The 11,171-nt window shown below is 50.6% G+C and overlaps 3 protein-coding genes and 1 non-coding gene across 4 annotated transcripts; 2 read left to right on the top strand and 2 right to left on the bottom strand.

Annotated features, from left to right (window-relative positions):
• The first annotated feature begins 623 nt into the window (after positions 1-623).
• LOC123189352 (F-box protein FBW2) lies at positions 624-3,746 on the top strand. The gene is made up of 2 exons (XM_044601745.1): positions 624-1,760; positions 2,971-3,746. Exons 1-2 carry the CDS (start codon positions 1,033-1,035, stop codon positions 3,473-3,475), a joined length of 1,233 nt encoding a protein of 410 aa, XP_044457680.1. The 5' UTR covers positions 624-1,032; the 3' UTR covers positions 3,476-3,746.
• Positions 3,747-4,192: 446 nt separating this feature from the next.
• On the bottom strand, positions 4,193-4,353 carry LOC123038350 (U1 spliceosomal RNA). Its single transcript, XR_006417812.1, has one exon. It is a non-coding gene; the product is annotated as a U1 spliceosomal RNA (small nuclear RNA).
• A 199-nt stretch (positions 4,354-4,552) lies between these two features.
• LOC123189350 (gamma-glutamylcyclotransferase 2-3) lies at positions 4,553-6,822 on the top strand. Its single transcript, XM_044601744.1, has 8 exons — positions 4,553-4,813; positions 4,927-5,003; positions 5,503-5,556; positions 6,018-6,074; positions 6,162-6,202; positions 6,282-6,353; positions 6,437-6,516; positions 6,595-6,822. Exons 1-8 carry the CDS (start codon positions 4,705-4,707, stop codon positions 6,657-6,659), a joined length of 555 nt encoding a protein of 184 aa, XP_044457679.1. The 5' UTR covers positions 4,553-4,704; the 3' UTR covers positions 6,660-6,822.
• Positions 6,823-7,056: 234 nt separating this feature from the next.
• LOC123189349 (aspartyl protease 37) lies at positions 7,057-8,722 on the bottom strand. The gene has a single exon (XM_044601743.1). It carries the CDS (start codon positions 8,686-8,688, stop codon positions 7,219-7,221), a length of 1,470 nt encoding a protein of 489 aa, XP_044457678.1. The 5' UTR covers positions 8,689-8,722; the 3' UTR covers positions 7,057-7,218.
• Positions 8,723-11,171: the final 2,449 nt, after the last annotated feature.

The following is an 11,171-nucleotide window of genomic DNA, read 5'->3' as shown; positions in this document are numbered from 1 at the left end:
AACTACTGTTTTGACCATATGTGGCAAGTAGTTAATCACACACGGCAACTACGATTTGATTACACGCGACAACTACCATAAATTAGACATGTCAACTATAGTTAACCAAAACAGATAGAGTTGCTATGCTTTTACAACTACACTTGCCATCCCAAATAATTACATCTGCCAACCATGATGGCAACTAAATCGTCATCCCGCGGGGTACCAAACGTAGCTGTGTCAGGACGTGTGGGCATTTTTGTTTCGTGCCACACGTACGGGGTGGAGATGAGTAGTATTTGTTGGACGTGTGGCACGAAGTAGCCGCACCCACACGTATGAGCAATTCTAATGTCCGCCCACACACAGCCCGTGTGGGCTGCCTCCTACTCACACCACACACGGTATGTGGGTGCATGTCGTATATGCCACACGTGTGGCAGTTATCAACGTCCTAAGTTAATTGTTAGATAGGTTGCTTGGTTCTCAAGCAACCATGTACTTCCTTGGCTCTCAAGGCAACTATGTAATTTCTTGGCTCTCAAGTAACTATGTGTTTACTTGACCGCCAAGCACCATGTGTACTTCCGCCTGGGTATAAATACCCCACTTCTGTTATCAATAAAGACAGATGGATCATCTTTCATTCAAATTCTCTCGTTCTTTACTTTCTACTTTAAACATATCCAACCATGTTCCAGATATTTGGTGGACCGCCTACGAGTTACCTATCCTAGCTATCCACTCAGTTTACTGCTCTCCTCCTTTGAATGCGAAACGCCACCGTGCACCCACAGTCCAGTTCCCCCGAATCCCCGAACCCACGAACTCCAAGGGGCAGCAGGGGCGTAGATCCGTCGGAGGGGACACGCGTCGCACATCAGCTCCTCCCATACGCGGCGTGGGTGGGGCATCTCCATTGCTACAAGAGGTTAGCTCAGCTCTAGTGAGCCGGATGTGCGCTTCTCCGCTCCTCCCCAATTCCAACCAAAAAGGGAACGGAAAACCCCAAAACAAACGCGGCGAGTTGGTCGAGGCAAATCGCCGGCGATGAAGCGTCGGAACCCTACGTCCGGCGCCGGATTCCCCCGAGGAGAGGGCCCGGGGTGGGAGGCGAAGAGGGAGCGGCCTAATGGGGGTTGGAGAGGGAGACTGACGGCGCCCGTGGTGAAGTGGTCGCACGCCGAGGCCATGAAGAAGAAGCCCAAAGTTGGTGGCGGAGCAGCCTTGGTCGCAGATGGCGGAGGGTGGCGGATGGAGACTGAGGCGGAAATGGCCGGGCTTGATGGACGAAGCTGCGGCAGGGGAGGGTTTCTTGGAACGAGCTGGTCGGAGGCGGCGGAGAACAGCGCGGATGCGGCCACCGGCGGAGGAGAGAACGAGTGGTGTTTGCCCCAGACGGAAAAGGCGACTCCTTGCGAGGCCGTGGAAGGGGGCGGTGGAGGAGACGTGAGGGGCGACGAGGTCAAGGAGGAACTGTACGATTGGAGGTGGACGGAGGCCGCGAGCCCGGAGATAATGGCGCTGATACTGCGGGGCAGGTTCGCCGCCGACGAGATTGCGCGCGGGCCCGCGGCGGTGTGCAGGGCGTGGAGGGAGGCCGCTGCGTCGCCGGACATGTGGGGGGACGTGGACATCGAGGCCTGGTGCCGCCGCGTCAAATGCCGTGTCAAGGCCGACGCAGCTGTGCGCCGCCTTGTCGCCCGCTCCCAGGGCACGATCCGTGGGCTCTCCGCCTACCGCGTCGGCGACGCCGCGCTTGCCTACGTCGCCGCCTCGTAAGTCGCGCTGCCCCCATTGCCTGGCCCAAAAGGTTTGGTTCTTGGTTTCATAATGCTAGTAGGAGAAGGAAGCTGCCGTGACATGTCGTGTCGATGCCTTGTGAATTGTGGTGACAAGAAAAACCACTGCTTGAACTATTGAAATTCCCTATCTGATTTATCTAGTTTTGCACCACATTTAGAACTGTGGTGCGATGACTGCTAGTAAAATTGCCAATTTTGCATCAATAGTTCGGGAGACTCATAGTTTGGACCTGTGAGAACTACTCCTATATATTTGGGGTAGAAATTGATTAATTGCTTTCAAGCTGTAGAGTTTTTGCGTATTGTGCATTAGAGCTGCTGGTAGAGATTTTTCAGTTTAGTGATCAGGCACCAGTGATGGCACTGTAAAATCCATGTTTATATGATAACCATTTGTAGGTGGCAGCAAACTTCTGTAAAAAAAAGAAGTTTTGCTAACACACCTCCTACGTTTTTAGTCTCACAGAATGAATCAGAGTTCAGAGCCATACTTCTTTTCAGGGATTACACCGTCACACGCAAGCACACACCCACACAAGTGCATTGGGGATAAACCTCTGCTAATTTGCTACTGAAGGGCATCTGCTTGTGTGCAAATGTGAACATCATGATCTGCTATTTTGTTTTGACAGAATGATAATCTGCTATTTTGATTCCATGATGTGTGGATATTGTTAGATGACATTAGGGCCAACTTTGTCTTCTCTCAAAACAAAATGAGAACCACTAGTTTCAGAGGATGCCGGTCCTAGTTTTTCTGAGGCTTCTTGTCATGTGAAGAAAATCACAACCAACTAGCTAATCTATTTCTTGATACATATCACATATTGCTTAATTTGTACTGCTTCAGTTCAGAACTTCTATGTACTCCCTCTGTCCACAAAAGCTTGTCCTTCAAATGGATGTATCTAGCATTAACTTGGTGTTAGATACATCTATTTGAGGGACAAGCTTTTCCGAACGGAGGAGCATATAAGATTAGGACTATAACGATACTTCTCTATGAAATTGTGTGTAATGGCATTGCTCTTGTGCCAGTCGGCTTAACGGTGCTACATCTTTTCTTTCCTGTCATATGCTGCAAATTTGGCACCTAATTTACCATTGCTGCAACTATTGAAGTTCTGATTCTTTATCAAAAAAATTGAAGTTATGATTGTGATGGTTAATTTCCACTGGACAGTGGGAAGTTGCTTAATGTCCTCCAGATCCCGATGAGCGAGATATCTGACCAAGCCGTGGAGAAGTACGTGAAATGCTTTCCTGCCCTAAGAGTGTTGGACATCAGTTACTGCGAGAAAGTCACATCAAGAGGCATGGAAGCAATAGGCCGACAATGCAAGTCGCTTGCTCAGCTGAAGAGGAACATGCCTCCCGAAGACAACAATGCAGCACCTAAAGTGGTTGAAGACGAGGCCCTGGCGGTTGCGAATACCATGCCAATGCTCAAGCAACTTGAGCTTGCATATGGTCTGTTCAGTGATGTTGGCCTTGATGCCATCCTGACCAAATGCCCTCTGCTGCGTACACTGGACATACTTGGCAGCTTGAATGTCAGGCTTGACGGGGACATCGAGGAGAGATGCTGCGCTCTCGAGTCGTTCCGGGAGCCATGGGAGCCTGATTACCACGAGAACTCCAGCAGCGGTGGCGATTACGACTACGATGACACCGAAAGCGATGATTGACTCTATGTGGTGCAAAATCCAGGGGGCTAAACGGCTGGTTTTTCGGGATATATCAGAAACTGCAGGCTTCCTTTTGGTTAAATGAAACATCAGTTTGAAATGCTTACTGTTGTCTGAGTGAGTTAAGCATTGTTTTTAAGCACTGGAACTGAGTTAAACATTGCTCTGTATGTGCGTTGTTGATTGTGTGGATTGATCCTGCAATGTTACTTTGGGAAATGATCGTGTCTTTGTGTTCTGGAGTTATTGACTGGGGATTTGGCATGTGCAATCTTGATTGTTCCTGAATGCTACTTTTGCTTAGTTTTTGTAGGAGTAGAGTAAAAATGTTGGCCTTACCTTATGGTTTGGTAGGTGCTGCTTTGAATACTCCCTCCGTCCGTAAATACTTGTCATAAAAATGAATAAAAGTAGATGTATATAGAACTAAAATACATCTACATACATTCATTTCTCCGACAAGTATTTCGGAGGGAGTACTAGTCAAAGCAGCGGCTAACACATAATGGGATATGACGTTTCTGGAGACCAAATGTTTAAGAGCAAGTGTTAATAGAAGACTAGCAAATGGAAGCTCAGTTCCGTTTTCAAATTCTAGAAATATTCATAATTCAAAATAAACAAAAAGGAGCGAATATATACAAATTCATATGAATTCATGATGAACAAAAAGCAGCAAATGTATACAAATTCATCAAACTTTCAATTCAAGAATTGGCAGGGGCCGCGCGAACGCGTACCCCCTCTACCACAAATTATGACGTCCATTCTCCCACTTGGGGAGATGGTAAGCCAGCGCATCCACCAAGTGCAATGCGGACCACTAGCCTAGACCATGACTCTTCTTGATCGGCCATCGACCCCGTCCAGGTAAGTATGTTTAAAGGTCGCACCATGCCTTGGCTATATAGCACAGTCCCCGCTCCAGCCTCCTCAGGCAAGCGATGTGGTACTAAACAAGTTTAGCGACCTAACGACCTGACCTGATTTGTAACGTGGGCTGCCATGTTCGGGCCTTAACATGGGCCTCCAGCAGACCCAGCCAGTTGTCGTCCAACTGTCCAGCCGTCCTCGGGAGGGAGGTATCCAATCAGAGAAGTGATTCTCAAAAAAAAAAAAATCCAATCAGAGAAGTGGCAGAGGCACCAACACCAACACGCGCCGCCGATACACATAGGATTCCACCGGAGCGGAGCAAGTGAGGGGAGGTAGACGAAGGAGGAGGAGGCATGGTGATGTGGGTGTTCGGCTACGGCTCCCTGGTGTGGAACCCCGGGTTCGCCTACGACGCCCGCCTCGTCGGCTTCGTCAGGGACTACCGCCGCGTCTTCTACCAGGGTGGGTACCATTAGCTAACTGATTACTCCGGCGGCCACTCGCCCGCGCTTCCCAGATCTATCTCGCTGACCCTCTGGTTTTTCTTCTTGGGGTTTTCGTCGCCGGATCGACAGGGAGCACGGACCACAGGGGCACGCCGGAGTTCCCCGGGAGGACCGTCACGCTGGAACACCAGCCCGGGTCCACATGCGTACGCCGCCCAACTCTCTGCTCTCAGATTAGGATAAACCCCTCCTTTGATGTTCAGATATCAGTTCCTTTTCTGTTCCTCACTGTCAGTGAATTACTTTTCGTGTCATTGACCACATACTGATTGCATAGCATCGCTTGATCAGATAGGATTGTCTGTGCCAGTGGTCTTGAACTTGAAAATGGAAGCTAGCTAGTTTATGCTAACGCAGAAACCAATTCATGATCGACGACTAAAAGTCGTCAAGCAAGATCAGTGAGTGCATTAGGATGGCGAATCGTACCTGCTCCGAGTTATCTCAGAAAACTTATGAGAGCCTAGATAGTAGTACATGCGAAATGGGTTAGTAAGTTCGTTAGTTCTACGCGTCTTTTCATTATGCTAATGCTCCCCAATATTGCTATGTTATTCTCTACTGGTATTTGTTTATTTCTCGTGGCTACTCTGTTAACGGAGTGTGAACATATTTTGCAATTGAATTTCTGTTGTACAACTGCAGTGGGGAGTTGCTTACAAAATTTCAAGGGAGCAAGATAAGCAGACAGCCCTGGAGGTAAAAAGAAGAAAGATGTACTCCCTCCGTAGATCACTACTTTAGTGATCTAAACGCTCTTATCTTAGTTTACACAGGGAGTATAGACTAAGTCAGACACGTGCAATTCACCAATGCTGTAGTACTTTGTAAATGATTATGCACAATTATTCCATGGTTCGGACAAGAATGCTGTTGTCTGTCTGTCATAATGGAGATAAATAGATTGGTTAATGGTATGAGTATGCTTTATTATATAGCTTGTTGAGATATTGATGATTCAGCCTTGAGCTAAGAAAAGCAAATTTTCTTTAAGAAAAGTAAGAACTCTTCGTTTGAACTCAGATACTTTGTCTAGATGCTACTTCTAGCAGCCCGTTTGTTCATCAAAGTAATACTGCCCTTGATCGGTGTCTTCATAAACTGACTTTGAGTTGCTTGCCTGCGTCTATTGTCAATTTACCTTCAACCTTGAATTGCAGTACCTGGAAGTAAGAGAGAAGCAATATGATGAGAAGGTTTACCTTGACTTGTATACAGTAAGAAATGACTACCAATTGCTTGAATTTTTTTTATGTTCCAGATTGTTTGATATGTAATTACTCATTAATTTTGAAATGTTTCAGGACTCTTCCCTCAAAATACCAGCAGTCCAAGATATGATGGTGTAAGTGGTCTTGTGGTCTTAAAATGAGCTCTTGGTATAATTGGTTAAAGAAGCTGATGGAACTGAATTCTACCAACAGATATTTAGCCACCACAAATAAGGAGGCCAACCAAAACTATCTTGGTCCTGCTCCGCTGGAAGAAATGGCCAAGTATAGCACCTCCTTAACTTCAGCATTATTTTGTTTGAACTGAAACCGTGGTTAATTTTGATGATAATCTATGTTATGTTCAGGCAAATCTACCTAGCCAAAGGCCCAACTGGACCTAATACAGAGTATCTGTTCAAACTTGAGGACGCATTAAACAAAATAGGTAAGGTTGTCACATATGTTTTCTTTTTTTCTTATAGAAAATCTGCAAGTGTGTGCATCAGTTATGTGTTCATGGCAGGTGTTGTGGATCAGCATGTTCAGGATTTGGCGAATGCTGTGCGCACTTATGCAGACACCGTGTAATAATGTCGTTATAGGATCACATGAAGGTGGAATTGATTGTTGCGGAAGCATCTTTATTCTTGTAAGATCTGAATAGCTTGTGAGTTGTGAATATATCATGCCCCTCTATAGATGACAATATAAAAATTACATAAAGTGAGATGGTAATGATGTTTCCGCACTCTATTGGTTCTCCTTCCATTTTACTCACACTGAGGACCAATGCAAGGAGCCTAGAAATAGTAGAATGGGACCCAAAAGAAAAAAAAAAGAATTCCCTTGTGCGAATATAAAATTCACATTCCTTGTGGATTCACAAATTTCGTTCATTTATACAGTATGCAAAAAGGAAAAGGAAAAAGCATGCCCTTAGACCATTGTATCAATTCGCTTGATACATTTTCGGATGATATAGATATGATGTAAAAATGCACTCACAAATTCATCGAGTGTTGCTCCTTTTCTGCCCTCACTGTCCAGTTCAGATTTCTGAATGTTCAGAGAAGCAGAGCTCAATGCCATGCCGTACCTATCCTATTTGATGTCTACATTTGTTATGGGTAAATAATATAGAGAAATCCTAGTGAGTCATGGCTTCGCAGTTGGTCTTGACGAAGGTGATCCTCTCCCGGCGCAGGTTGTACATGACCTGAATGTTCTGCTGCTGGTAGTTGCCGAGGATGGACACCCCGTCCGTCTTGCCGATCATGAGGCACATCATCCCGCTCTCCCGGTCCTCCACGAACAGCTCCTCCTTCTCCAGCTTGAGCCACTCCCCGTCGAACGCCAGCGACATGGACGGCGCGTACACGCGGCTCATCGGCACCCCCTCCGGCAGGATGAAGCAGAGGTCCAGCCCCAGGGTCGACCCGGAGCCCCGCGGCAGCCTGATCTCCTCCTCCAGGTCGTCCACCAGCTCCTCGTACAGCGACTCCTCCAGGAACGTGATCGTGGACGCGATGTCGATGATCATCCCGTACGCGTCCGGCCCCGTGCCGCCGCCGCCGTCGCCGTCGCCGGACACGGGCACGGGAGACGCCGCCACGTTGGGGTTGGGGTCGGGGTCGGGGGTACCTGGAGCCGTCGCGTTCATGCTGCTCCTCAAGGAGGAGGACATGGCCTTGTCGCCGATGGACATCCCGTTGAGGTTGAGGTAGTAGTAGGACGGGTACCGCGGGTTGATGGACATGGGCACCACGATCCGGTCCGACGCGTTGCGCATGGCCGTGGCGTCGGCGCCGAGGACCAACCTCCCCGCGCTCCTGGAGGCCGGCGGGGGCAGGCAGTACATGAACCTCCGCACCGACAGCTGGGACACCAGCGAGAGCGGCCCGCGGCCGAGGCCCACCACCCCCGACACCTCCGCGGGCGGGCCCCCGACGCTGGAGCTGCTGCAGCCGAAGACGACGCCGTGGAACGAGTCGTCGCCGATGGTCAGCGTGTCCACGGCCAGCGTGCCCCTCGTCGTCGAGTTCCCGCCGTACGTGTAGGTGTACTGGCACACGTCGTCGTCGTCGTCGTCCTCGCTGCCGCTGCGCCCGCACCGGTGGGTGTCCAGCTCGTCGCACGTGTCGCTGTTGCACGGCACCACCGCGTAGGTGGTCGAGGCCATGGGGTTGAACACGGGGTCCTTCTGACGGTAGCACTTGACGCACGGCTGGCACTGCGTCCAGATGAGGTCGCTGGCCGTGTCGATGGCCGCCGTGAAGCAGCGCTGCGGCGTGCCCAGCCCGAGCTTCACCAGGTACTCGCCCCCGGCCGACAGCACCGGGGCCTCGCCCGCCACCACCTTGCGGTTGCGGGTCGGGTACAGGCGGGGCGTGATGCTGGCCAGCCGCTCCCGGCTGCGCTGGATGGCGCGCCGGAGGAGCTCGTGGTCGGTGATGTTGAGGCTTCCGGTGTCCACGGAGTCCACGCGGGCGAGTTCGAGGTGGTAGGACTGCCGCGGCGACTGCAGGCAGTACGCCGGGACGGCGAGGAGGGCGAGGAAGAGTAGCAGCGGCATGGCCTCCATGGCGCTGTACGTTGTAGTACTATGGTGGACTGACATGCAGCACGGCGGCAATTTGCGTGTTGGTCAGTAGATAAATGGGTTAAGTAGATCAAGCAGCGCCAATTCTTTGTTCCCGATTTGTTCGAGAGCACAGAAAGGCGGTGGAGGAAAGGTGAACTGGTCGAGGGTAGCATCGCTTCGTTGCATGACATCCTTGTGTTCTTTGCACGTATGCTCTCATCAGTTTCGGAGTTTGCTAATTACCACTAGATGGTAATTTTTTTAGAGAAGATGGTAATTATGTTCTACTGTCTTCGTCTCAAAATAAGTGTTGCTGATTTAGTACAAAAATTATGCAGGAGACAAAGAACACATAGATCAAGGACCACAATATCAAACTAGGGAACCCATTGAACAAGGTCGATCCGGAAGGAACCCAGCAAATGAATTTGTTCCGGAAGGAACACCTAAACCACCCTACAAAAACATCATGAAAGAGATCCCCCAGACAGAGCTGATTCATTGGTGCTTTCTATCATAAAGCTTGGGTGATTATTAAAAATGGCATCATGGCGGCGCTGTTTAAGCTGTTCGTGGGTGATGGCAGGGCAATTCACAAGCTCACTTGTGCCCACATCGAGCTAATCCTTAAGAAGGTTGAGGCCCTGGAGGGCGACTTTAGACGTATTGTCCTCCCTCATAGCTTCTACAAGTTGTTCCCAAAGCTCCTTGCCACCCGTGCCCGTGGTCACATGTCGGAAATAGTACGGATCAACCAATCCACCTTCATTAAGGGGCACAACATCCATGATAACTTCTTGTTGGTTATCCAGGTTGCACACAAGATCCATGCTAGGAAAGAGTCGAGACTCTTCTTGAACCTTGACATTACAAAGGCATTTAATTCTCTCTCACGGCCTTTTTTGTTCGAGGTCCTTATGGCTGAAGTCTTTGGCTCAAGTTAGCTATGTTGGATCGTCGTTCTTCTTTACTAGGCAAGTACCAAGCTAATCGTGAATGGTGTTCTAGGCAGGTGCTTCCATCACGCTCGTGGACTTCAGCAAGGGGACCTGATATCCCCTTTGTTATTCGTCATTGCCATGGGCACGTTAACTACGATTACCAATCGAGCTATGATGGATGGAGTTGTCAGCTCATTCCATGGTATCGCTGCCACCCAAAGGCTGTCAAACTATGATGACAGCGTGGCTCTTTTTGGCAGGCCGTCAGTTCAGGACCTACACTTCGTTAGGGAACCTCTTGGGGTATTTGGTGAGGCTTCGGGTTTGTGGATAAATTATAGTAAATCATGTGATGTCCTAATCACAAGCGGCGACGAGGATAGTGTAACGCCCCGAGTCCGTTGTGCCAGGTGTCTTCCAGTTATTCGCTGTTGTTGCCTTATCATTTGCTTGTGTGTCATGCATTTCATATCATGTCATCATGTGCATCGCATTTGCATACATGTTCGTCTCATGCATCCGAGCACTTTCCCCGTTGTCCGTTTTGCAATCCGGCGCGCCTATGTCATCCGGTGTCCCTTTTTGCCTCTTTTCGTGTGCGGGTGTTAAATGTTCTCGGATTGGACCGAGACTTGCCAATCGGCCTTGGTATACTACCGGTAGACCGCCTGTCAAGTTTCGTGCCATTTGGACTTCGTTTGATACCCCAACTGTTAACCGAGGAATCGTAAAGGCCTCGTGTGTGTTGCAGCCCAACACCCCTCTAAAGTGGCCCAAAACCCATCTAAACCCCCTCCATCATCTCGGTCGTTCGATCACGATCGCGTGGCCGAAAATCGCACCTCATTCGGAGCCTCCTAGCTCCCTCTACATATAAATATGTGTCTCCCTCCGAATTTCTCGCGTAGGCAAACCCTAGATCCAACTCCCTCCGCGCCGTCGGACATGTCCGCTCGCCGGCGGACGCGTCCACCCTGCCGCCACATCGCCCCGTCCAATGGGAGTGCGCCACCTCAGTATCACCGCCGCCGCAACCAACTAGCACCCGCCACCTCAGCGTCGCGCCGCCCTACTTCGCCGCGGGCCCGCCGGAGCCCATCGCGGGCCCGCCCGGCCCATCCGGTCGCCGCCGCCGCATGCCCACCGGCGCGTGCCCGCACCGCAGCTCGTCGCCCGTCGCCGGACTTGCGCCGCCCTTCGCCGGAGTTCTCCGCGCCGCCGCCTGGGAGATGCCGCCGCCCGTCGCCGAACCGCATCGCCGCCGCCTTACGCCGCGCCTCCTCCGCCCCAAGCTGCTCTCGCCTGCGCCGCCACCTTCGGCCGCCACACCGCCGGACTCCGGGTCGCCGACCCGAGCTTCGGCCCCGCCGCTTCTTCCTCGCCGGGCTTCTCGCGCCTCACCGGAGCTCCACGTTCGGCCGGATCCGTCCAAGTTGGACCAGATCCACCACCACGCCGAACCAAACACCTCCCTCCGTCCCGGATCTCGTCGTCCCGCACCGCTCCGTCCCGTTGACTTTCTCGAAGAGGTTGAAATTCCACTAACTCCCCGTAATTTTTGGCAATTTTCATCGCATC

Source organism: Triticum aestivum, chromosome 2A (genome assembly GCF_018294505.1).
Source record: "Triticum aestivum cultivar Chinese Spring chromosome 2A, IWGSC CS RefSeq v2.1, whole genome shotgun sequence".
Taxonomy (NCBI): Eukaryota; Viridiplantae; Streptophyta; class Magnoliopsida; order Poales; family Poaceae; genus Triticum; species Triticum aestivum.
This window is presented reverse-complemented; position numbering and strand designations above follow the sequence as displayed.

Excerpts from the sequence above, each read along its gene's own strand:
- LOC123189352 (XM_044601745.1), top strand. The coding sequence starts at position 1,033 with ATGAAGCGTCGGAACCCTACGTCCGGCGCCGGATTCCCCCGAGGAGAG. Across the intron at positions 1,761-2,970 it reads CTTGCCTACGTCGCCGCCTC|TGGGAAGTTGCTTAATGTCC; the intron begins GTAAGTCGCGCT and ends TCCACTGGACAG.
- LOC123189350 (XM_044601744.1), top strand. The coding sequence starts at position 4,705 with ATGGTGATGTGGGTGTTCGGCTACGGCTCCCTGGTGTGGAACCCCGGG. Across the intron at positions 4,814-4,926 it reads CCGCCGCGTCTTCTACCAGG|GGAGCACGGACCACAGGGGC; the intron begins GTGGGTACCATT and ends CCGGATCGACAG. Across the intron at positions 6,075-6,161 it reads TTTACCTTGACTTGTATACA|GACTCTTCCCTCAAAATACC; the intron begins GTAAGAAATGAC and ends GAAATGTTTCAG.
- LOC123189349 (XM_044601743.1), bottom strand. The coding sequence starts at position 8,688 with ATGTCAGTCCACCATAGTACTACAACGTACAGCGCCATGGAGGCCATG.